The sequence below is a fragment of the Coturnix japonica genome, chromosome 7, assembly GCF_054131305.1.
Source record: "Coturnix japonica strain WE chromosome 7, WE-NBRP24, whole genome shotgun sequence".
NCBI lineage: Eukaryota > Metazoa > Chordata > Aves > Galliformes > Phasianidae > Coturnix > Coturnix japonica.
Window position 1 is genome coordinate 355,269 of NC_140669.1, and position 25,615 is coordinate 380,883.

Below are 25,615 nucleotides of genomic sequence, written 5' to 3' on the forward strand. Positions count from 1 at the left end.
GCACAGTATCCATCGTTAGCTGCCATCACAGCAGTGAGTAGTCAAAGGGATCCTTAGGGAGGTGAGAGGGCTGAGGCAAATGTGCGTGCAAGAACTTGCACACTCTTGTGCCCTGCAGATGGGGGGCACCAGGACGGCCTTCTGAGTACAGGGTCTGTGCTGGTCCCTGCCCTCTGGTGGGCAGTGCAGTGTCTCCTGGTCAGGATGTGCTTTACTGTAGGCAAAAGGCCTCAAACTGTTCATAAACCTGCATGCTTGGAAAGAATGCTGTGTTATCTTCAGAAAAAGGAAAGTAGTGAATTAAGCCTCCACAGGAGCAGTTGCAGTCAAAGAGGTTTAAGTCATAGCAAAGAATAATTAATTTGTCCATTAAAGTTACTCTCCAGAACACCTGTACCTCAAAATACCACATTATGGCACAGATTCTAAAATTAATAACTGAACTGATTTCACTGAAAACACTCTCTGGAGAAAAGAAGAGGAGGGTGGTGTTTAAAGCTCATTTCTGAGGATCAGTTGCAAGACATCTTTCACAGAGGCTGCAGGAACAGCACATCTTTCCACTGCTTCCTCTGTGTCACAGCTCAGGAGCTCTTGTCTTGGAGACCCACAGCCCAGCCTTGCAGTTACAAGATAGCAGCACAGCCATTCCCTTTCTGGTGGGTTCCTTAACTCCTTTTACACTCTTGGGCGCTATTTCCTCTTTGTTCCAAGAAGATGAAAGCACCCTGCACTCAGCCATCTAATTTCATTGTCTGTCATGAAAAATTAAGGAGTAGCCTACAAGGAAGCACTTTCATTGCTAGAGAATGTCTGCTTTACTGAAGTCATTTCCTGCTTTGCATTGTCTCCTACACTCGTACAGTAGCTGCTGGTCATTGACAATAAACTTTTTACAGGGGCTGGATGTTCTCTCTCTCCCAGGTTGAAACCACCTCCATTTCTTTTCATGGTGCTGGTCTAAAATTGAACAGCTGCACCTTGGAAATAGTCTGTCAGATATTCCACACAGTTTATGAGAAGTTAAAAGAAAATGAGTGCAGATTAGGAGTAGTGTAGGTCTATCTCAGGTAAAATTGTTGAGGGAAAGATCGCTCTGTCCACAATTTCATTGATTTTAATATTAATCCGTGTCCAAATCCAGGTTATTACTTCAGTATTCTTAGTCCTAAACCAGTATCGGCACAAGTGGACCTTGCCCTTAGCAGCTCAGGCTGTGGTGCTGCGATACATCCCCGTGGGCAGTAGCTGAGGCACTGGACGACAGGACAGGCCTGGCCAGGCTTGGTTATGCCATGATGATGATTCTGTGGCTGTTAGAAGCTTCTTTTTAACTAATTCCTCATCTAGCCGCATACTGGTATTATCATTTCATCAATTTTGATCATTTAATTAGTGCTCAGTAATGGAGACTAATTGTTTTCTTTTTTTCACACTGTTTTTTTTTTGTTTGTTTTTTTTTTCATATTGTGTGACTATTAATGTAACTTGAAAAACACAATGTCATTCCCAATAAAAAGTCAAGTTAGAAGAAGAAGAGTTCACTCAGATGACAGCACAGTAAATTCTTATATTGCAAAAGCAATCTGGGTTTGTTTTGAGTCATTGAAGTAATTCTAAATCTCCCAGCTTTGAACCGGCACTTACTTTGCAGGTTCAGAATTGTCAAAGAGCCCAATGAAAGGTTAGACCCTTCTTAAGGAAACAAACAGAAAATCATCCTAGAACCAGACTTCTTTTAAAATCTTAAATTAAATTAAATTTTAAAATCTTAAATTGGGACCAATTGTTTTGAATTTCTTTAGGGACATGGACTGGAATGAAGAAGATCAGTGGATTTTTCAGACTGTTGTCGATCAGTATCCAGGTGATCTTCAGCAAAGAAGGACTTTGTATCTTGATATGTTGCAGAGATGTCTTCCTCACAAGTCTAGGCACGAGCTGGTTTGTATAGAGCAAATATGTACGTTGTTACAGAAAGCTTCCAGTGAGCATTTGTATTAAAAACATTGAGCGAAGGCTTTTATTTCATAACTTCTTAATTATTGACTTTATTCTGCACAGTGAAGATGAGATGTCCCTGTCTTTAAAATCCATGAGCTTGAAAGCTGTTCACTTCTTGATCATGTTTTCAAAATTTGCACCATGGGGATTTTATACTTCCACAAACTCTTACTGCCAAACTCATGAAATCAGTTTGCTAGCATTGCTTTGCTGTACCATTTTATAGCTATGTCACACTATTTAGTTTCTCTTGTTATTTTTATTTTTTTATGAGGATGTATAGCATTGTCACTCTGTCTAGGAATAGTTATTTTAATTGTCTTGTGGCACATATATAGCAGGAAGAGTGAAAAGATATCTGCTCTCAGGGAGAGGCTATTTTTATATTCGTAATGTGTTTCAAATTGATTGCTGACTCCTTTTACACTCCACAGTGAATAAGCACATAGCGGGTAATAGAGAAACCCAGTTCAAGGCCAAAATACTTCAGGATGTCGTAGGGAAAGTTGGAGTCTTTTTTTATCTCTGCATATATTTTTAGACCACCTACTTTCTTGTATTTGAGGAATGCCTACTACAAAGTAGTGCCAATGAAGTGATACAGACATGGCATACTTTCACCAACAGTAAAGTTCTTGCGGTCTTAGAACTTTTGCATGTGAGAGCTGGGCTAAATAATGATTTATAATGTTTGTGTATTTTTCATCATAGCCATTATTAATGGGCTTCTCTAATTCTTTGGGGGGACGGGCGAGCCAACGGGAAACCTGTGAGCTAGGCACCAGCTGAGTCAGCATCCCTTTGTCTTCTGCCAAAAGCCTGGAAGCAAGCATGAAGGACTGGCCTCTGGAAGTTTGTGAGCAGAAGGCCATCTCTAGAACATCCAACCCCGTCATTCTTATTTCTTGGGGATGTAAGACAGGTCCAAGTTTCTAATGCCTCAGTTCATGCAGTCCCACCTATTACTGCTTCTGTCAATGGCATGAGGCTTGAATGTCCTCTGGAAGGAACCTCACTGATTAAGATCAAAGAAGGAGTATTCAAGATGAAAAACTGTGTATTATTAGTGGCAGTATGCTGCTTGGCTAGCCAAGAATCTGTTTGCAAATGTCCTATTAGGCAAGAAAAAGTGAAGCTAATTTTTGCCTCTACTACATCGATACAACTGCTTAACGTGGTGTTCTGTTTCTCTACAGGAGATCATAATTTGCCAGGAAGTGCCTCATCTTAGCTCTAGGTATTTTTGATGGTGTATTGAAAGGACCTAACATGCATTATGTATTCTATGACAAGAAAGAATTTTGTTTATTTGTATTCCAAAAGCACTGTTCAGAAAAGAGCAGTGGGATATCAGAATACTGAAGTGCTGTGTGATGGAGACAGAAAACAGGGGAAGGATGGGAGTGATAGGATGGCCTGCTGGTATTGGAAGACTGCTGCAGACCTAGCATCAGGCTGAATGCTTTCAGGCCCTGAATTGTGGATTCCGTGGGGATATTGGCGATACAATAATTATACCAATGATATTCAAGATTTGCAAAATATTTGATTGATTTTAGTTTTCAAGCCCATCTGAAATGCATTGTTTTTTTGTTTTTTTTGTTAGGTTACTCATGAGAAAGCTTGGGGTCGTTACAATTTCTTTAAGAATCAGCACAGAGTCTTGATATTTAATTGGACTCAAGCAAGGAAAGCGTTTTTCCTGAAGGCGGTGATGGCTGTTGCTGAAGCCTCTGCTGCTCAGGAGGCAGAAGCAGCATCAACCAGCAACAGACGAAAGCAACAGGAGATCTGTGCTGAGCTGAAAGACAAGGTAGGGTCTGTTCTAAATGTACCTCATGCAAACTTGGTTTTACTGCCAAATTCAAAATGAACATAAGCAAAAACTGTTCTAAAAGTTACAGATTTTAGATGGAGGAAAACGAGCAATCCTGTTTTCACCACTGTTATTGAATCACTTTGGACAATTGAAAAAGACAAACAACAAACCAAAACAGAGAGAAGGGTGAACTGCAGTCTGTCAGTACAGATCAGTGTGTTTGTGAACCTTGACCTGAAAATGGTTTTGAAGATTCTCCATTTCATTGCTCACAGGGATCCTCGTTAATGTCATATTCCTTCTACCAGCTCTTGAAATCAGTTTGTCATTTCTTGATTAAGAATTTGATCACCTAGCTCAGTGTAGGCCTTACTATGTGTTCTGTGCTGCAGGTATAATCTCTGCATAAACAGCAATTGCATTTGTTTTGGTGGATTTTTAGCACCGTCTCAGAGTCTGATGAACTAACTAGTGTTCCTGAACTGGAAGAACAAGATCTGTTCTGCTGTTCAGAATATGAGAGGCTGCAAACAACCCTGGCAAACCACAAAATATTCGTGTGTTAGTTAAGCCTCATGCACTTTGAGGAACAATGTCATAATTGCTTTTAACACTAAAATCTTCTGAAGTGGTAGTGAAGCATGGCTATCACCAGTCTTTTAAATGAATACTGATTTCTTTTCAGAGAAACAACAGGTATCTGCCCTCCCCTCTGATTACTTTTCAGGTTGTAGAAAGTATTCCTAAAAATCGGTCCTATCACTTTTGCCTGCGTTGTGAAACAGTTTTCATAACATTCTGAAAGGTGATTTGCTGTGTGGAGAGGTGAAAAAGACTTAAAACAAGCAAACAAAGCTTGCTTTTCTAAGAGAAAAAAAATGCAATAGAAGGAGCCTGGAGAGGAGAGGAAGGTATTACAGTGTTGATGCTGAAGGCATTTCTAAGGAGAATCACATTTCTGAGAATGAGAGGCATTTGTTTAAGCTGCTCTCTGTGATCTTCCACTTGCACATAAACTAACATTTGGAAGCACACATGGCATATGATTCTTACTTCACCAACATTGTCTTGAACCTTTTCATGAAATAATAAACCACAAAAAACCACAGTAAACTGGAGCTGCGATTGGGATATTGAGGCTAATTTTTCACTTGTAACATTGCAGAGGGCTGCCCTCCCTGTTCCTGGATCCTTCTGCCATAGGAAGATTTGAATCCAAACACTTTAGGGCTACAAACTGCCTGGCCTGACAGAGTGAGGAGTTGCTGACCCCAGCAGCAGGATGGGCTTCCTGTGCCCAGTTCTGTCAGGGGCACTCCCTGCTGCTGCAGCAGCGCTGCTGTCAACCCCAGGCCTTCCTTTCTGGAATTGCTGTGTTTCTCCCACCTGTGCTTATAGGACTGGAAGGGCATTTATTCCAGAATTATGCATTTTACAAGCCAGTCTTCTTTATCGTGCTCAAAAAGTAACAAAGTGTTATGTTACCTACACATAGCTGAAGATTCTCATTGATGCACTGAACATTGCCTCTGAGTCATTTGGTTCTGACCTCTTGTTTCTGTAACCTGGAACCGTTTGAAACTTAAGCCTATTAGTGCTACACTTCTCAAAAGTTGCTTTCAAAGGTGACTTTGTTTTAAAAAATAAAAGAAGGTGAAAGTCTGATCAAAAACAATTCACCACTTTCCCAGAAGAAAGGAATGAAAAAGGTGCAGCGTTTCCGCTAAAGGAGGACATCACTGTGACCTGCAGCTGAAGGGGCTGCAGGACGGAATGAGAAACTGGGCAAGCTTTTCTGAGGGAAATCATTCTGAATGTATCCGTGTGTGTTGTCTGGATTTGAGGGGTATATGTATTTGAAAGTTAACACGTTACCTACTGGTAGTTCCTTCAGCTGGCTTTTCTTTGTACACTTCTGAAGTGTGCAGAGAAGGAAGGTGTACCACAGAAAAGGGCTGCTGGTAACTAAGAAGTAACTCTGGGAGTTAAGTATACATAGGTGAAAATCCATCCTGAATCACAGAATCAGGATGGATCCTCCTGAAGAGGATCGGTAAGATGAGATTAAAAATAAATCTGTGTCTGCAAAGGAAGGACAGTAGAGCTGAAAACCAGGTGTAGGATTGTTTTCATCTTTTTTGTCATTAACTGACTTAGTGTTTCTAGCTTGGGTGATTTATAAGGTTGAAAGAATGAACTCTCAGGGTATGGAAATAGAAAATTTTCCCTTTTTTCCCCTTTTTTGTTGTGACTTAAAGTACTGACCTTGTCACACCTGTGAAGATTATTGGAAATCCTTGCTTAGAATTTGAATTCTAGCTGCTTGTTTTGTCCATGTAGTGTCATGTCGCCTGTCAGAATTCTGCTCTGGAGCTGTGTGTGGTCATTCTGTGACACTTCTCATCACAGCCACTCTCTGACTTTTTGGTTTGTAGTGGCCTGTTTTACAAAGGCTAATTTTACTTGTTGTGTGAGCTGCTCCATCTGAGCCCTCTGAACATGAGTTGTCATTCTCTGTTCCTGTTTGTCTAACTAAGCAGATCAGCTGCTTGAAGGATCTTGGGGCCAAGTTTGTTGTTATCACCCTAGGAAACTTCAATATCTGCTTCTCATGGAAGCCAGTGATTCTTAATAGGAAAGGCTGTGTATGATGTAACATTAGCTTAGTTAACTTAATAGGAATTCCTAAGGGAAATCTCCCCAGAAATGTTTCTGTCAATAAAAGAGATATATCTATAATATTAAGTGCATGGTAAATACATTATTACTATTCAGACTTCAAGTAGTTTGCAGTGTACTTTACATTATTGCAATATAGAACGTTGTAATAATGAACTGAAAGTAGATGTGTATGCATTCTGTTCAGTACAGCAGTTTAATAATTCACTTGGCAAGAGCTCCCATAATAGCACACGGACATGTGAAACATACTTGAAATGCCAGTTGTAATTAAAAGCTTTCCAAACTCCATGCTGGCAGTACTTGTGCTGCTAAGATGCAAGTTTCTTTGTTAAACAGACAATAGGGGATCCAATTTTCAGTGCAATTTTTAATATTAGTTTAACCACTGTTCTTTTTTTAATTTATTAAACAAAGCATTTACTGCTGACACAGTAAGATCGCCCATTAAGTTTTTGCACTCATGAGAAAGAAAGAAAGAATGCAATCAAGTACATATTAATTTTTTGGTGCATTCTATGGTCCCAGATTATTGCCTTAGTGGATCGTCAGAAATACTGCTAAGGGTTGTTTTTCTTCTCCAGACCTGTATCTGAAGATGTATCCTCCTCTGGAGGAAAATCCCAATGAATGCAGTGGTTTTTCTTGAAAAGCCTGGAAGCGGAGTGTCCTGTGGTCACTTCTAAACATCAAAGTATTAAAATGTATGCCAGTATTAAAATGTATGAGGTTCCATTTCTCTGCCTGCCCTTTGTTGTTGTTGATTTTGCAGCAGGACCCAGAGGCTCTCCAGTAGGATTGGGCTCCCACAGAGCTACGTGCTGTACAAATACATAGTGAAGTGTAGCTTGCAAAGTCAATCACAGAATTGTACAACGATGGGTGTGGAAGGGACCTTAAAGCCCATCCAATTCTAAAGCCCTGATATAGGCAGGACATCTCCCCAACTCGGGCTGCCCATGGCCCATCCATATGGCCTTGGTCACCTCAGCTCAGGGCAGTGCTACAGCCTCACCACCCTCTGCATAAGGAATTTCTTCCTAGTAACTAACATGAATCTACCTTTTTTAGTTTAAAGCCATTATCTCTTGTCCTGTCAATGCACTCCATGATGAGGAGTCCCTCTCTGTCTTCCCTGTAGGCAAATTCCCTTAGGTACTGAAAGGCCCCTATGAGGTCTCCCTGGAGCATTCTCTTCTGCAGGATAAACAACCCCAGCTCCCTCAGCCTGTCCCTGTGCAGAGCTGCCCCAGCCCCCTGAGCATCCCCAGGGCTTCCTCTGGACCCACTCCAGCAGGTCTGTGTCCTTGTGCTGGGGGTCCCAGAGCACTGCAGGGGAGATCACAGCAGAGAAGCACAGTCAGCTCCGTGTCCTGCTCACCACACCTGGTGCAGCACAGGAAGCATCAAATACAGGTAAAGGTTTGATTTCTACAAGAGGCAGTGCACCAGATCCTTTTTTGTCATGAGTTCAGGTAGTTTAGCTCCTTATTTTGCAAGCTGTGACAATGCCAACAGGAATCTGATTTGAAATCTGGCCTGTGCCTTCTTCCTCGGGTGGTGCTTCCTGAGCAGTTCCCCTTTACAGGCATTGTGACCGCAGCGTAAGGTGAGCCTGTGAGACTGCAACTAGCAGAAAGATAGTGTTATTGCTCCAATGTATTTTGAAAACTGAACCATTTTGATATTAGACTCGGTTGTTCAATGCCTAATTTTTGGAAACTCTTACATAATAGAGCATTTTAATTTAGCTTAGTTTAGTCGAGAACATTTTATCCTAAATGACTCCAGCCGTTCATTTGGGGCAGACATGACATAGTGCCAACCTACTGAATCACAGCTCATAAATACTTTGCAAACAGTCACTTTCTGCTCTCGCCAGTTTTTCCTTTTTTGTTGCAGTAGCAAATCACTTTTTAAAGAATGTGACTCTTCTTTTGCCTTAAAGAAAGGCATTGATCAGCCAGAATAAACAAGGACAGCTGTCTGTGCTGACTGCCATTATGTTACCACACTCTCTAATTCCCTTTAGTGTTTGCTGGCACAGCTTGGTCCTCTGCATCTAAAAGTATAAGACTCACTCACCTGCACTGCAATTCTTAACTTTGGGAGATGAGCGTAGAGCTGCTCCTGACAGCACTGAGGGAAATAGGGACTCCTGGTTGGGAGCAGCACATTGGAGAGTATGGGAAGCAGTCAGTGCCTGTTGACACTTGTGGTTCAGCAGCACAGTGTCGGTGGTGCCTCATGGTGGGTTTGGTGTGCGGGGCAGGATCCATCCCAGCCGGGCAGCCTGCCACAGCACGGGCAGCCAGGGCCACCAGCTGGGCCTGCTGAGCAGGCACGTGGCTCCAGGGCTGGCTCAGGCCATGCAGGAGCATCGTGTCCCACAGCCCCTGGGCTGGCACCATGTGCTGCTCTACTCACAGGGGGATCATTGTGCATTTGCTCTTCTCTGGTCCTGAGGCTGCTTTGTTAGCTCGCTGCCCAGCTCTCTTCCTTTTTGCACATCCACTTTACACCCACAACATTAATGCCTGTGCCGAATCCTCACTTCCATCTCTTCTGATTTGCTGCTTTTGTTTTCCCTTTCCCTGTTTGACTCGTACTGCCAGGAGCAAGTAGGGCACTTCTGTGGAGTTGGGGTGGCGATAGTTAATTACAGAGGCTCAGATGATCATTTGTTATTTCTCAGGCTACAGCAGCTTAATCCTGACTGTGTCTGTGCTTTGGAGAATGGCTGCAATGCAACCAGCTGCACTTTGCTTCTGAGGAATAACAGCTCTCCATTCCCTCTCCTGAGCACTGTCAGTGTCTGCCAGGAGCAGGTGGCCCTGAATGCCACAGTGCCCACAGTGTAGATCCCCTTTATAAAGGAAATGGTGGGGTCATTAAGGAACTTAACTGCGATGGAAAGTCCAGGTGATGGAGAGGGGCTTAAGATCTGATGTTACTGAGGTTCTTTTGGCAATTTTACTTGATGTTTTTGTACATGTTCTTACTGCATGCTACACAAGTTGGTTGTGAATGATATATTAATATGCAGGAAGACAATGCCAACTGAACAATTAAGTATTGCTGACAGAGTACAAATTCTAGTTTAAAAATGGATCACACGGGTTTCCTTACCGGTGTCAGTTTTGCAGGATCACAGCACTGCACAAATTCTCCTGCACAGCTGTTTAAACAGCCTTTTCAACCCTTCCTCTCAGGTCCTACAGTGGAGAGCACAACAGGAGGCGGCGGCTGAGCTGGAAGCTGCTGTAGCTGCTAGAAGAAAAGAAAAGGAAGATGAGAAAGAAAGGCTGCAGAAAGAGCAGGAAATGATTCACAGAGCTCAGGAGAAAGAAAAAGTATGAGAAACTTCTAAGTTGTTTTTTTTTGTTTTTTTTTTTTCATTCACTGATGTACAACTGTCCTTAAAAGCTTCAACTGATCTCACTGCTCTGTATTCTTGTAACAGATTTAGTGCTAGTGTAGAGATTAGCAGCCTGTGAAGTCCTGGCTCAATCCGTTTTAGCCTTAAACCTGCCTCTACTTGTGCATCTGTGTTACTTGGTTCCTAAAAAAGGTACTCAGAAAAACAGTGTGACTGTCTGGATGTCACCCAACCTCAGTGCAGAGGCACCAGGGGGCTCGGGGCTCTTACAGATCTGTGCTTCTCAGTAGCGTGGCAAAGTCTATGAAAGCTTCCAGTGCTGCAGTTAAGTATGCTGCAATGCAGCAAATGGGCTTTACAGTATGTTGTCTGCAAGACAGCGCTCTGCACTTTGCAGCACAAGGACCTTAAAAGTGAACCTGGAGCACAACAATACTATTAACCAGCTCAGGATATCCGAGGTCTTTGTTAGATTATTCTAAGCACTTGTCTGGTGATCTCTTGGAAACGACTTTGGTTCATAAATCTGAACTTCTACTTAATAGAAATCAGAAATCCACTACAGTGGATACGGTGCATTTGTAAAATCAAACTGTCACACTTGTGTTTCTGTTGACCTTTGTATTTTAAGGATAGGATACAAATTCAGGTTTTAGAATTAAAATAGTGAGCATTTTTCTGACTATTTTTGCACTGAAATTCAATTTACCTCTGGAATATTTGCTAAGACTGCAAAATTAGTTATGGAACAAGTCAGTAGGAGAATATCATAGGTTGTTATTGCCTGGTCTTACAGGTGCTGATGAGTAAATGAACTCCTTTAATCTAATGGGACTTCTCATGCTAACATGTTTGTGAGAAGAGGCACTAAGAGCTGTGTTGTTATAACACAGTAATGGGAGGATGGTTGGACTAGATGATCTTGTAGGTGCTCTCCAACCTTGTGATTCTATGATTCTGTGAACATGCCAGTTAGAAGAAGAGTTAAGAAAGGGCTGAACTGTTCCAAGCAGAGTGCTCTCAGGGTGTGTGTTGGAGGCTCTAGTGGCGTCAGTATACATCTCACTGCAGAAAGCTTGGGCAAATAGGGAGGAAAATGAAATCTTCATGCAAGTTATCGTGTTTTCTCTGTAGACTTTGCCTTCTTGTCTTTATTTACCTGCCTAGTTTCTGTGTAACATGCCTTAGTGGGAGCAAATGTTTATTGACAGGACTAAAACATGGGCAATTAGACTCCCTAGAAACTGATGGAAACTCATTTCAGAAGCTGTGTCTCTTGCAGTGATAGTCCTTGCAGAAAAAACTGAAGCTATCTATTTTTACAGCAATTTGCTTAAGTTATTACTAAAGCAATTTACTTTACAACACTTACTAAAAGCAGAAAGGAAATGATAGCCGACCAAAATAAATGACTTGCAGGCTGGTGGAAACAACTGCCTGAGCAGAAGAATGGAAATAAAATCCTTCATCACTTGGATTTTCCCTATCGACTTTTATAGCACTCCAGTATTTTTTCTGTGGCTTGTTTGAAGAGACGCCTCTTTATGCCACGACAAACAGGGCAAAAGCAGCAGCCCCTGCTAAGGGCTCCTGGTGGTAGTTGTGCATAACTGCTGCGTTTGGCTGTAGTGACAGTTCTGCAAAGAAGCACCTGAATCAAAGCGGTACCTGGAGAAAAGAAACTGGAGCTGCTGAAGCCTCATCTCCGGATGGGCTCCGGTCCACTCGTTCGTTCTCATTGCTGTAAGTCCCCAGAGCCAACACTTGAAAAACTACCTAATTTCGAATTGGTTTTCTTTGATTTGTGAGTTCACTGTTCTTGGTCACAACTTTGCATTTTGCACGTACCCAGATCCTCGTCTAGCCAAAGAAGTTTCTGCTTACACTGCTCACCTGATCTTCTTCCTTCCCTGCCATTTATCTTAAAGATAATAAGTGCATGCTCAGCAGAGTACAGTCCTCCTGCCAAGCTGTCCTAAATCATACAGTTGTAAAAATTGCAACTAACTGTCCAAAAGTCACATTAATGAGATGTTTCTCTTTCCTTCATCATACACAGAATGCTCTCACTTCTCTTAAGAAAAAATAAAATCAGATTAGAAGGGACATCAAGAGCTCTTCAGTTTAAGCTCCTGCTCAAACCAAGGCCTGCTCTGAGGTCTGACCAGGCAATTGATCCTTGTTTTTGTTTTATTTATCCTTATTCTATTTAATTTGATGGATAATATGTAAGTGGGCTCAGCTGGAGTGTGTGCTGGTGAGCTCTTGTGGATCCACCGCCAGCACTGCAGTGAGAGGTACAGAGGAAGGGGAGTCTGGATCTAATGGCAGTTTGTTTCTTTGTTTGTTTCTTTGGCTGCTACTTTTCTTTTTGTTGAAGCTTGTTCTGTGGAGTTGTCTTTTCTCACATGGTGTTTATGGCAGCAAGTGGCTCTGAAAGGGAGGAGGAGGCTCTGTGGGCTGTGTTGACCTGACTGCCAGCAATGTTAATCGCATGAGTAAATATTTTAGTTGTATATTTAGTTGTATGCATAGTTGTATATATTCTCCACCTTTCCCATGCCTGTGGATAGTGTCAGCGTGGAACAGTTCTCTGCCTATGTGCAGATGGGATAACAGCTGTTAGAGGTCAGCAGTCGTATGTTTCAGTTGAGTAAAGGACATCTTAGGCTGTAAGGAAGAGCTGCAAACACAGCGTGTGGCTACATCTGTGTGCTGGGACAGCACAAACACCACGTGGGATATCAGCAGTATATCTTGGAGAGAGTGTAGAATATGGCTTGTATTACTATGTGGTGGTACTATTATGTGTTACTAACAGGTAGAAGCTGGCCAGGCCAGCTGTGCTTCATGCCAACAGCCCTGAGGAGTCGTGAGGTCAGGAACACAGGAGGTCTTAGGCAGCAGCGTGTTGGGGTTTCCATAGGAGAGCTGGCTGGAGTGCCACGGTGTCAAGAAGCACCTTACTTCCCACAGGGTGCTATGTCTGTATCCCATCACCTTATGTAGGTTTAACTGCTTTATATAATGAACGTGATCAAAGGACACATAGCACACTCAGTACATTCCTCATCTGCTGAACTTGGGCTCATACACAGGTTCCTATCTACAGATGTCTAAACTCTTCTTGAAAATCAGGCTTTTGGATGGTTGTTAGTTTGTTCACTGTGTTTGTTCAATTTCTAGGTTAAAAAATACTTGGCTGAGAAACAGCTTAAGTGGCAAGAACTGGAAGAAAAAGAGCTACAGCATTTGGAGGAATTAAGGAAATTAATGGCTAAACAAGCAATTAAAGACAGAGAACGGTAAAATGTATTGTATGTGAATATACCATGAGTAGGAGCTTTTTACAATAGAATTTGTTTTGTTCTCCCTATCCTTTCAATTAAAACAAAATCAGTTGTTTTATCTTCCTGTTTGGTACTTTCTCCACGTGATATGTGAAGGTTGCATCATGGCTGTATCCTGATCCTGAAAGCAATTTATTTCTTAGTTTAAATTACTTCAAATCAATCACAGCATTAGAGCCATGTAAGCTATGAACAGCTGCGAACAAAGAAGAGCACACACATTAAGGGCAGCTCCCTTCATGCTGTCTGTGTTGTGGATGGAACCTTCTGTGCTATTTCCCACACTGATCTGTAGTCAGGTTTGGTTTTGTTTGGAGGCAGAGAGGGGAGCATGTCGAGCCTTAGAGACACTTAGTGTTCTCTCAGAGAATCTCAAAGTGTGGCCATGGCTTTTGAGACAGTCAAATAATGACTCAGTGTTGAGTATTCAGACCTAGTTCTAGTAAAAGCTGCTGCTCTTGTTTGCGTTAAGACCTCTCAGTTATTGATACTGTAAACGGCACTGCACTGGATCAAGTATTTCTGCAGAACTGTTTGGTTTCTTCCTCTCAAGCAAACTGCATTTAGGATTTTAACCAGTGCCAGTGAGAAAATCTTGATGATGATTTTGTATGTGTTAAAACCAGAATGCTTCAAAGGGTCAAACTGAAATACAAACATTGTACACTGCAGTGCGTTCATGGTAGCTGCTGTTCACTTGTTTGATGAATGGGCTGAACCTGTTCGTGTTTCAACCTATGCCAAGTCTTCTGTGCACGATGTGTTCTCTCATGACCTGCTGACAGGAGAAGGGCCATTAAAAAACCATTGTATGCAGTTTGGTTATAACTGCTCTCAAATCAGAAGTTTTCTTTTTTTACATGAAATGACTCGCCAGGCTGAACAGTCTACAACTGGAATTAAAATAGGGATAAAGTTCAATTGGCCTTTAAAGACTGAAATGTATTGTAGTCATTTGTTGTGGAGCGCTGCTTCCTGACTTTGTTACGGTGCCTTGCTGACAGCTGAGTTTGTATAGCTGTCCTTATGCTGGGAGTGCACCGATACCTTTCCTCAAACACACCTTGTGGTGGTTTTAGTTACGAGCAGAGGAAAATACACACAGACTTGAGTTACTGAGTTTTCAGCAGGACTGAACAGGAGAAAATGGCTTTTCTTTAAAGCTGTGTACCACAGCGTGCCATGCAGTTGGGGAACATTCTTTTCTTATGGTAATAAACACTGCAGGATAAAATATAAGGAAATGGCACAGTTCACTGAGGAATGCAGGAAGGAAACAATCATACCTTCGGGCTATTATGAATCGAACGTCAGCGAGTGCTTAGCATTGTGTTTCCCTGAATTGGCATACTGTACAAAATAAAACAGTTTAAAGAAAAATGCCTGCTCTTTGTGGAGATTAATCATTCTCTGTGCTTTTCATCTTCAAAGCCTTCACAAATAATAATCAAAGAAGGGCAGAGGGGTGTTTCTGTTACTAGGAGCTGTGGTGCGACTAGCATGGCATCAGGCATGTGTTGTACTGAAAGCAGGCATGCTGCTGTAATGGTTTCACGGTGAAGGACTGCAGTTCTATAGGAACTAATTGTATCCTCACGTGCTTAGCCTGTTCTGGAGCACAACGTGTTTTTAAGCCTCTGCAGAGCTGATTGTAAGAGTTGGATCCGAGTAGCACAGCGATTCTGATCTGATGTGTCAGGCTTTCCTGGGAAAGAAGGCTTGATGTGTGTGAGCTGGCTGACTGTTCCAAGTGGGAGAGACAGCCTGGGCAAACTCAGAGTATTCCTAATGGATGCAGTTGGATACCAAAGAATGTTCTGCCCTTAGCCTGAATTCTTTCTATTTTTAATTTTAAATTGAGCGATTGGGCTTATGAAATAATTATTAAATATATACATATACCCCAGACTCACTGCTGCGTTCTGGTCTCACCAGGTAAGCGTGGATGCCAGATAGCCAGGGCTGCTGAGCAGTGGAGGTAGTGCTGCAAGTAAAGCCTCAGGATTATTTGTGCTGAGCTCTGCTTGTTCCTTTGGAGAAGGTTTTTAATTCATGAGTTTTCTTGCTTCTTGGAAGGGATCGGTTTCTTTAAATGGAAAGGGTTACAGGGAACAGTTGTGCTGCCATACACAGATGTCAGAGAACATTTCTTCTTGGCAAAGAAAATGGAAAAAAGTGAGTAATGGTGCTATAAAGCTTAAGGCTTGCTAGAGAGGAGCTAGGGCTGTAGAAATGAAGTCTGAAAGGCTAAGCAACTTACAAGAAATATGTAAAGGGAAAGGAACTCTTTGCATTTGTCAGGAGTTCTGATGAGAGCATCAGGCAAGTTTTCAATAGGAAAGTAACAACTTTAAAGTGGGACTTGACCGGTTTTCCTGTTTGTGTGCGTGCTGTTCTACAGGGTGAAGTTTAGAGAAGTGCTGCTCGAAAAGCGGATCCTGGAGAGAAAGGAAGAGGCCCTTCGAGAAGCACGAGCAGCACAAGAGAAAGAGAAATGCCTGGAAGCGCTCCGACAAAAGGTGCTTCTATTTCTTATGTGTGGTATTTGCAGATGCAGTAGAGACAGAAACGCATACTGACATATTATGAGGAAGTTAAAACAAAATGTTACGCCACAAGCAAATAAATGAAGAGGCTGAAATGCACTTTAGGTCTGACGTTAATGTTAATTCTGTCATGCTATAAATCTTATGTGCTTTGTAACCAACAAGAATATTAAGAAGTTAAAGTGGACTATGATGTCCAGAAATATGGACGTGGCTAAACTGAGCCTGCTGACTGCTTCTGGTTATGGGTTGTGAACATCAGAGCTCGTGTTGATCTGTGCTAGAGCTGCAGATGCTGGCACTTCTGCTGTACCACCCCTGAGGTCTCCATTGCAACCAGGGCCACACACTGTCCTTATGACACAGAGCAGCGGTGCACCTCCTCAGGAGGGGCTGTCCTCTGGTCGCCTGGAGCTCAACATAAGCTTATTTCCCTGCAGCATTTGTGAGGTAGCAACGAGCTCTCTCTTTACAGAAATGCCATTCATCTTTCACCTTTATTTCATTTAGTAAGTACTGGCATTGGCATTCACAGTGTGCGGGTTGCTCTGTGTGCAGCCTGCCCATGTAGCAGGCAGTTCTCCAGGCTGTGGCAGCCCTGCGCTTACCAGGCATGCACGGCGCTATATAAAGTCTAGGCAACTGAATTGTCTCCATCAGGAATTTCATTGCATCAAAGTGGTTTCCACTGTTCGTTCTGAGATAGTTTTCCTGCATTCACATCTTGCATCTTCCCCTCTGTTCTGTGTTACAGCACTTGGCGGTTGCTGGCAGGGCCTGGCTGTGCTGCTGGGATCATTTGGAGAGCCTTGAGCTGTGCTGGGGAGGGGTCTGCAGAGGGGCAGTGTGTGTGCTCAGGGCTCTGGGTGCACTCACAGGGTGCCCTGGGGGGATGCACGGACTCTAGGCTCAACTTTTTGGCTCTACAGTACTTATATATGGATGCAGATTGGCTTCAGGTTCTAAACCGTGTCAGTGATTGTATTTTCAAGGGACACATGTTACTGATAGCACCACAGGCCTACGCAGACTGTAATGGCTGTTTTCATATCATGTACTTCAGGTTTCCATTGTAGCAAAACCAGACCCAGCAAGAATGGTGGCTGATACTGCAGCGTCTAAAGCTCGGATGGGCATTGGGACCACAGGAGAGTTTGTTCTTCAAAAGCCTCTGTTTCAGTTGCAAACATACAGTGAAGAGCAGGTAATAGTCTGTCACTGTACTGCGTGGTTTGTTGTATGCAGTCATACTGTGAGAGCAATACATGATGATGATTGCACAGCTGAAATGGTAATGTTAATGGCAGAACATGGAGTATAATGGATGTGACTAAAAAAACTAGAAACCTCAGGAGCAATGTGTGGAGCCAGCTCCGTGCCCAGGAGTCTGCAGTGCTGCAGCACACAGACACAGTGCCCCAGGGGCTGTGATGCTGTCCCTGAGCTGCATCTCCCAACACTGCGGCCGCTGGGTGCTGGCTGCTTGCTGAGTGCTTTGCTATTGCTCCAGTTCAAAACTCACTCCTTTCATGCCTCTGCATGCTCACTTTAAAAAGTGCCTCCTATTCACCTGCTCCTGCTGGTGTTGTGCTGAGTATCTGAAGTGAAGTTAAAATCCTCCTTACTGCATGGAGGACCAGTGCCACAGATAACTTCATGGTGGGGTATCCTTTTCATTTTGGAATCTTATTATGCATCTCTTCATAAACTGAAAGTTAGAATGGTGGCTACCTGCTCGCTGTTGCTGAACTGAAAATCAGATGGGATGTTGGATGTGAGGGCTTAAGGAGAAGCCAGTCAGCTGTAAGCAGTGAAGTGGTTTTCAGGTTGCCCGCTCTGCTGAGTGCTAGCTCTATTTCAACTGAAGTTAAACAACAAAGGGAGGGATTTTCTGTTTCCTTTACTGCTCTCCATCTGTCAGAGTGTGCATTTGGAACTGAGAAGCTTTAAAATGTCATAAAAAGGGAAGTGCCGGACAAGCATGGTATCAGACATCATTACATTTCAGCTTATTCAATGCTAAAATAAAGCTTTTATGCCATGGAACTACATAATAGCATTTTTCTTTCTGTCAGTATCATTTCCAGATTCCAGAATGGGAATGATTTCTAATGCAAGGGTTTATGTTTGGCTAAGAAAATTCACCCAAATCCACTGGGTGTTGTGAGGTTTGGAAAAGCCTGGCTTTCAGGGTGCTCTGAAGAGGTGCATGTGAGGCTGATACGTGAGACTTATCACCCTTTAAAAAGGGTGATATTAAAATACATGTAGTGAGTTATTCATCATTGAGCTTCTTCGCTTCCAAAGGCTCTGTTTTGTGACCAAAACATTTTTAATCACCTTTTGAACTCTTTTGTTATAAACATATAGAATGTATGTATTTGCACATACATTCACAAATGGCCTCTAGGTGCAGCTTTACGCTTTACTCACAGTGTAAATGAGGAAAGTATGGTTTTGTTTCATCGTCGCTGTGGTTTATTTTGACAGATCATTTCTGACCCCAGGCTTCGTGTCGAGGCAGCCCTTCGAGAAGCTGGGCTTCATAAAACACTTTATGCAAAAGAGATTTTACCAAAGATTCCTCCACCGAAGCTTCCCAGAAGAGATATGGAATCTACAGTGTTTAAAATGTAGAGCACGTTGTGTATCGAGCAGAGAAGCTCCAGGGCTGTAGTCTGGGCCGTAACAGTGGAGCTTACAATAAATTTCCCATTGCTGTGTCTTGGAACTGCTCTGTTGTCACGGTGTGCAGTCATTTAAGAAAAGGATGCGCCTTTCCTGTAGTGTTTGGTACCACATTTGGCACCCGCCTGGTGCCTGGGTGAAGGCTCTGAGGAGGTTTGGTGGGGGTGGGCTGCTCTAGAGCTCCCCGTGCTGCAGGATTCCCCGTGTTTCTTCCCAGCAGAAGAGCCAGGGATGGGAAAGACCTCTGCAAACATTGCTGGTCAATTTGATGCACAGCAAAGGTCGGAATTCTGGATTCCAATTGGCAATGTAGAACCCAAAGGCTTCACAGTGGCTTAGATTATGTTGTGCTACATGGAGACATCCCACATAACTTTCATGCCAGGTTGCCTGAGAATTTGGTTCTTTTAATTATAAGATCTTCCTGTTATTCCTTGATGACTGTAAGAAGGAACTTAACCTTTGTCCATGTTTAGAAACCGATTTGCTGTGTCGTGTTTACTGGAAACCAATCATGGAAGCCATTCTGCGCTGACAGTCTTTCAGGATGAATTATACTTTAAAAACTCCATTCCAGATCCGGGATCTTTATTTTGGAGCGGACACCACTGCGTACCATTCTCTGAATGAAAGGTAAATTGATGTCATTTCGTTTTGTAACTGATTGCATTCTCATGCCTCACAGATGATGGCTGGAGAATATATTCTGTATGAAAACGAGTTACAGCTGGGAGCTTCACACAGAGTTCCTAAGGACAATGAGCATCAGAAAGATCTGCACATCTATATTTGCAGATCTAGTTAACTATAGGAACTTACTTAGCATAACATTGTGGTGCCTTACAGGTGTTAGCAGTGACTCCTTGCTGCCCAAAGGAGGGCAGTATTTAAGAAGAGAAACGCGAGGAGCTGCAGTGCCGGCTGTGAGCCCTGGGTGCTTTGCATTCTGAAAGGAGGGAGGTGCTGAGCCCTGTAAGCCATTAACCGACCGATCTGAAACCCTGGGGGGTGTCAGGATGTGCAACAGGGTGAACATTTCCCAATGTAATCACCGAGTTAAAAGCGGGGTGATTGAAGAGCCTGAACTGCGCCATGTGTGCACGGAACCAGGCTGTGGAGTGAAGCCCAGTGCCGCACGGATGGGCCGTGGGGAATGCGGGTATGTGTCCTTAGACTGAAATGCCGTGTGCTTTTACAAATACTGGAGATACCACAGCAAGTGTTTTTGGTACGTAGCACTTTTATTTATCTGAACTCTTGAATCCTGTACGTCGCTGTTCTAAAAATGCCCAAATTCACTTGCAAGCAGCCTTGTAAGTGAGCCTGCAAACCTGGGAGCGGTTCCAATGGTCATTAGGCTGGGATTGTGCGTAACCCCCATGTGCTCCCCCCCCACGAGCCCATTTACAGCACGGGGCGGCGCTCGCAGCCCGGCTGGTGGCAGATGAGCTGTGTGCTGTTGGCTCAGCCGCACCGGGAGCAGCGTGCTCCCCTGGGGGCTCCTGCAGGACGGTCCTTCCACCCCCAGGAGCCGGTGGGGCGCGCTGTTATTTCCTGAGCAGCACTGCCGGCATTGCAGCCGTTTGGGATCCCCCAGCACTGCAGTGTTTGCAGTTCAGCTCCCTGCAGGCAGCGGCGCCTCCACAGCCCTGGGGGCTCGTGCCCCCCCATTCTGCCCTTCCTGCTTTCCAGCTCGTCTCGCCGTGCTGTGGGTCGGTGCCATGGATGGCAGAGCGCTCAGTGTCTGTCGGGCCGCGTGTTGCCCGCAGCAGCTCCCAGCCCCAGCCGGCTCCGGATGTAGGCAGCCACCAGGCGCTGCGGCCGCTGCTGATATTCCTGCAGCACCGCGTGCGACGCGCGGATCTGATCCCCCTGCAGCCGGTCCAGGAGCGTCACACAGACCACGGCAGCTGCGAGAACGGCCGAGTGCTGCAGTGCTGGGCGCTGAACCCAGCCTGGGCCGTGCCGGGGGCTGCAGCAGAAGGTGTGGGGCGGGCACAAGGCTGAGATGGGACCAGCCGAGAGGTGCACCCAGGCCACTTGCTCTACCCGGCAAGTACTCAGGCCTTTTGAAGCAAACCTGATTTGTTAATGAGCCGTGACACTTGTTTTAATGTGCTTTTTCTAACGGAAATGTGGTTTTGGTCCCCACATCAGCTCTTGTAACGTAGCAAAGCCCCACACCCCGCAGGGTCAGGGTTAGCACTCACCTCTCAGCCCGCACAGCCCGCACAGCGCAGCGAACGCCGTGGACTCCATCTCAATGTTTCTCACTCCAGCATCGTGAGCTCGCTGTAAATACTCCAGCTTCCTTTCATTGGAGAACGAGCACAGAGCTCCGTCCAACCTCCCCTGACCTTGAAAGGAAACACAACCGTCCCCGCTTGCCCTCGCAGGCAGCAGGTGCAGCGACCCGGGCTGTCTGCAGTGCCCGTGCTCTGGCTGGAGCCGACCGAGTCCTCTCGTGCAGTTCCCTCACTGTTAATCCTCCTAATGAATTTCTGTTTAAATAAAACGTGGCCTCGAGGAACACACAGATGGCTGCATTCACAAGCAGAGGTTTGTAGATAGCTCTCAGTCGATTAATTCTTCATTTATTACACTTCATCTACTCTGTAATCAGCACTTCGTTTTGGAAAGGAAACGGTTTACTGCAGGTTCTGATGGCACAGACTGCTCTGAACAGACCCTGACACAGTGCTGGGATGGCTGCAGCCCATAGGACTGGCTGCACAGGTAGCTCTGCTCTGCCCACAGAACAGCATCATGTGTTCGGACAGCCAAAGCACATCTTACCTTCATAGAAGTCATAGGTGCACATGGTGTGTCCGACGAGCGTGGGGAAGTCAGGGATGGCCTTGCTGCAGGCCAGCAGCTCCTCCACAAGGCCCCCATCCAGGTCGGTGCCCCGCACCACCACGTCGCCCAGCACCACCTGCTCGAAGCGCGGCTGGAAGCAGGCGTCCACCGCCCGGTCTGTGATCACCACGGAGCCGGCCTGCACCCCTGCAAAGCACAGCCTGAGCCTGAGCTTCAGAGCCACAAATACTGCAGGTATCTGTGCTGTGGGCCTTTAGTGAGCGAAGCAGATGTGAGGGAATAATTAAATTTATGCGGTGGCACACGTGTAAGTAAAGGGCACAGGATCAGCACATGATGAAGGAGAGGAGCGTGCTGAGTGACAGCACTTTAATGGCTGATGGATGCAGACCATGCCCTGGCACCAGGCGTGCAGTGTGAGCAGCAGCGCTGCCCCAGCAGAACTAAACATGCTCTGCTAAGCTGGTCACCAGGACTGTGCTGGGCTTTAACCCAGAAAAAAGCATCACGCTATTTGATACATGGGGACCTGCCAGAATGCAGGAGCTCACAATGACATGAGTCATTGCTGGAAAAAAGTTGTTAACAGCCTTTTGCCTGGAAGGACAACCTGGAAGCGCACCTAGGCCTCCAGAAGTTCCGATGCGGATAATGGTGACGTCCCGGCATTTGGCGTGGTGCAGCAGTTTGATCAGCTCGTGCAGCATGATGGACACTGAAGGGATGCCCATTCCATGCTGTTGAGAGAAGGAAGAGCCGGGTGGGTGACTGCAGGGAGCTCAGCATCACACCCTCCTCCCACTGCAGAGGCTGGTAGGTGTTATCAGTGGGATCTGTTCACCCAGGCTGGGCTCCCGGCCCCTCCTGCCTTCAGTGCTGTGCTGTGACCCCACCACCACTGTGTGGGGCTGGCTGAGCTCCTGCAAAACTCGTGCCCTCCATAGTGACCCTTGTCCTTCTCCTACACCTCCCATCTCAGTTCTCTGCACTGTTGTAGGCACCAGCCTGCTGTTGGCTGGGCCTTTGAAAGTACAAGATGCTCGGGAGAGCCTGTGCTGGAATGAACAGCGGGGACGGGCTGGAGGTTGGACTTCGTCTTGGAGGTCTGCTCCAACCTGAATTCTCGTGCGAGGAGCTGAGAGCGGAGCACGGGGCGGAGCGGAGCACCCAGCGCCGCACTTACGCTGATGGACAGCACGGGTCCCACGCGGTACATGGCGTAGCGGTCCGTCCCCGCGCAGATGTCGGCCAGGTCCTCCGCGTCGCCCTCCAGCCCCAGCTCCTTGTGCATGAACTGGGCAAACGCCCTCATCCTGTTGGGGCTGCCGCCAACGCAGACGAACTGGGTGTAAAACGGAGATGTGTCGGTTACAGCGGGCATCGGGTCAGCGGGCACCGGGTCAGCGGGCACCGGGTCAGCCTGCAGCGGGATGTGCCGCCTGGGAGCGGCACCGGGCACTGCAGCGCTGCCCGCACAGCCCGGCTGCCCCGGGGCGGACCGAGCCCCGGCTGCAGAGCGGCCGCTGTCCATAGCGGCTGCTGTCCGGTATCAGCGCACACGGCCGGGGCTGCGGGACGGGCCGGCAGCGCCGCAGGACGAGCGCACGGCCGGCAGACACCCGGCTGCGGCCCCGCCGTTACCTTCACGTCCCCGAACATCGCCGGCAGGTCGTGCGTCTTCGTCCCCAGGTCCAAGTGATACAGCACGTCCTCATCCATCGCCTCCAGGTGCGGGTTTTTGATGTGGACGAACCCTCCGCTGCGGGGAGGTGGGTGAGGGGGGGTGAGCGGCGCGGGGCAGGAGCGGGAGGAAGGGCGGACCCGGGGGGAGGGGATGGAGCTGGATGTCGGAGCGAACAGCGCCCAGCAGAGCGAGCTGAGAACCGGAGCTGTGCGGGGCCGGGAGGTTCGGCCCGCCCTGCACGACCACGGGCTTTAATCGGTGTAAAGAGAAGCCAACAGCGGGGCTCGGTTCCGCTCGTTGGGCTCAATCCAGCCCCGCGCTGCTCCCGGCCGGGTCAGCCCGGACTCACCCCGAGTAACGCGTCGTTTCGGTCATGGCGGCTCGTACCGGGCTCAGCCCGCAGCGATCCCCGCACTCGAAGCTGGTCGCTCCCGCACGGTTCGGGCCGCGGGACGCCGGGAAGAGCTCGGCGCGGCTCCGCGCGGCTTAAATCCCCCCCGCCCCGCCCCGCTCGTTGCTCAACACCCGGCGCCCCCCGCCCCGCTCGGGGCCGTTCCTCCTCCGCCGCCGGAGCCGCCATTGGCCGCCGTTGCGGGTGTGACGCCGCCGCCCCGGCCGCGTGTCCGAGCGCACGTTGATCCCGCCGCGTGTCCCGCACATGTGCGGGGCGGGGAGAAACACGGGGCGGGACCGCGCCAAGTTCCCAATGCGGGCGGCACAGGAACCACGCGGGGTGGGGTGTTGGTGGAGCTTATTGTCACCAACGAGGAACGACCGGTTAGGGAAGGAAAAGCCGGGGGCAGGTTGGGGTGTAGGGACCATGAGACGGTGCAGTCCGAGATCCTGAGTGGAGGAAGCAAAGCAAACAGTAGGATTGCGACCCTGGGCTTTAGGAGAGCAAACTTTGATCTCCGGGACCTACTTGGGGCTGTCCCGTGGGCCAGGGTGCTGGAAGGCAAGGGGTCTGTGGGAGCTGGTCAGCGTTTAAACGGCTCTTCCTCCAAGCTCAGGATCCGTGTGTCCCTGTGACTTAGAAATCGGGAGAAGGTGCCAGGAGAGCGGGATGAGAAGTGTTTGTAGGTGCTTTGTTGACATGTAAAGGTGGTTGGGGAAGTTGTAAGGGCTGATGAGAAAGTTAGGAAACAAACTTAGAGCAGTGCAGGAAAGAAGCAATATTAAGGGGTGATGCTGACACGTTGCAGGCGTTTCCTGTGTTGTATCAGCTGAATCTGGTCCCTCGTTGGGAATCCCTGCCCTGTGAGGCAGTGAAGGAGCTAAGGGAGTCAGTGAGAGCATACGGAGTTCAGTCAGCCTTTACATACAATCTTTTGGTTGCAATCGGTGACTGTTACGTTATGACCCCTCAGAATGATCCTCTCTCCCATGCAATACACCGTGTTCATGACTGAATACCGGGAACAGGCCCCACAGATCCTCAAAACAGCCCCTCACGTACAGACATTAAACGATCTGCAAAAGTTATTAGGAACCATCAGTGGGTTGCAATCACTTTTGGGAATTACTACTCAAGAGCTGCATCCTTTATTCAAACTACTCAAAGGAGACCCAGATCTGACTTCTAACAGACAATTAACACCAGAAGCACAACAATGCTTAGACTCTGTAATAACATCAGTGCCACATCGATACAGCCATCGTGTTTGTTTATCACTGCCAGTGCATCTCATAATAATGTCCAACTTCTATCATCCATATAGCTCGTTATGTCAATGGGATTCCTCAAGAAAGGATCCTCTCATTATCCTCTAATGGCTATTTCTAATGCATACATTTAAAAAAAAAAATTATTGCAGAAAAGTAAACAATTTCTTATTTATATTCATTTATTTTTCCACTGAGGCTCCACTTTAAAAATAGACCTTGAAGGATAAATTCCTAGAAAGAATGAAGGGTCAGAAAGAAATGACAATAATTGACATTCAGCGTGAAGGAAAACAATATTGGGAGCAAGTAAGGGAAAAAATCTTGGAGATGTGCTTAATATTCCAACTGAAAAGGGAAAATGTGAAATGACAATTTCAGAAGCTCACTTTAGATCCCCAAATGCAGCTAATAATGAAGAATTTCGCCCTTAACTCTTCTGTGAGAAAATATAAAAATTCACAGTATTAGGAGCAATTGTCTGTAAGGCAAAACAACGCGGACAGGGAGTGCTTTTTCTGTTCTCACATCACTCGAGCAGGCCAAGCACATGTGCTCACTTAAAGAAACGGAACCCAGCTGTCCTAATCAAGCAGGGTATGAATGTGACCTCAGCTGCAACAGGAGCTTTTTGGGTAGAGCAGGTGTGTAGGTGGAGGGATAGGGGAGTCGGTACGTCAAGCTGGGCAGATATCAGACTAAAGGTATGTATATTTATTAATCTTTGTTGTTTATGTAGTTATTGTTATTAGGTCTGTGGTGAATTGCACATGTAATCAGAAAGGTAAGATGGCTTTAGAAAAAAGCTGTGGGACTTGTCATAGTTTTACTCAGTAGCTGTGTGCTGAGCAATGCAATGTGGGTTGCTGTCCTTGCTTTACTGTTCCTTTTTAGATGAGAAATTGAGGTGTGTTTCTCCTTAAGGGCATTCTGGGCACGACAAGCCTTTTTATCTTAAACTAGAAAAGGATTCCCTTTATTCCC

The 25,615-nt window shown here is 46.1% G+C and overlaps 2 protein-coding genes across 4 annotated transcripts in view; one reads left to right on the forward strand and one right to left on the reverse strand.

Annotated features, from left to right (window-relative positions):
- Positions 1-18,508, forward strand: part of CCDC148 (coiled-coil domain containing 148) — a 34,879-nt gene extending 16,371 nt beyond the window's left edge. For 2 of the 3 annotated variants that reach the window (XM_015869296.3, XM_032445701.2), the window contains 7 exons: positions 1,806-1,944; positions 3,611-3,817; positions 9,715-9,855; positions 13,068-13,186; positions 15,633-15,750; positions 16,841-16,981; positions 18,268-18,508. In XM_015869296.3, the coding sequence (XP_015724782.2) occupies positions 1,806-1,944; positions 3,611-3,817; positions 9,715-9,855; positions 13,068-13,186; positions 15,633-15,750; positions 16,841-16,981; positions 18,268-18,414 (1,012 nt within the window). In that variant the 3' untranslated portion in view covers positions 18,415-18,508. The remainder of the gene's footprint in view (positions 1-1,805; positions 1,945-3,610; positions 3,818-9,714; positions 9,856-13,067; positions 13,187-15,632; positions 15,751-16,840; positions 16,982-18,267) is intronic. The other variant, XR_014947853.1, reaches the window with a different exon arrangement.
- Positions 18,509-19,685: 1,177 nt separating this feature from the next.
- Positions 19,686-23,495, reverse strand: UPP2 (uridine phosphorylase 2). Its single transcript, XM_015869331.3, has 7 exons — positions 23,319-23,495; positions 22,927-23,044; positions 22,469-22,627; positions 21,908-22,022; positions 21,262-21,471; positions 20,676-20,822; positions 19,686-20,375 (listed from the first exon to the last, which is right to left on the reverse strand). Exons 1-7 carry the CDS (start codon positions 23,342-23,344, stop codon positions 20,203-20,205), a joined length of 948 nt encoding a protein of 315 aa, XP_015724817.2. The 5' UTR covers positions 23,345-23,495; the 3' UTR covers positions 19,686-20,202.
- Between the last annotated feature and the right edge of the window lie 2,120 nt (positions 23,496-25,615).

Bases quoted from the DNA above. Each gene is read 5' to 3' on its own strand.
- UPP2 (XM_015869331.3), bottom strand. From the start codon at position 23,344: ATGACCGAAACGACGCGTTACTCGGG. The intron at 23,045-23,318 runs GTGAGTCCGGGC...ACCTCCCCGCAG, and splicing joins GAAACGACGCGTTACTCGGG to CGGAGGGTTCGTCCACATCA. The intron at 20,823-21,261 runs GTAAGATGTGCT...TTTCCTTTCAAG, and splicing joins CACCTATGACTTCTATGAAG to GTCAGGGGAGGTTGGACGGA.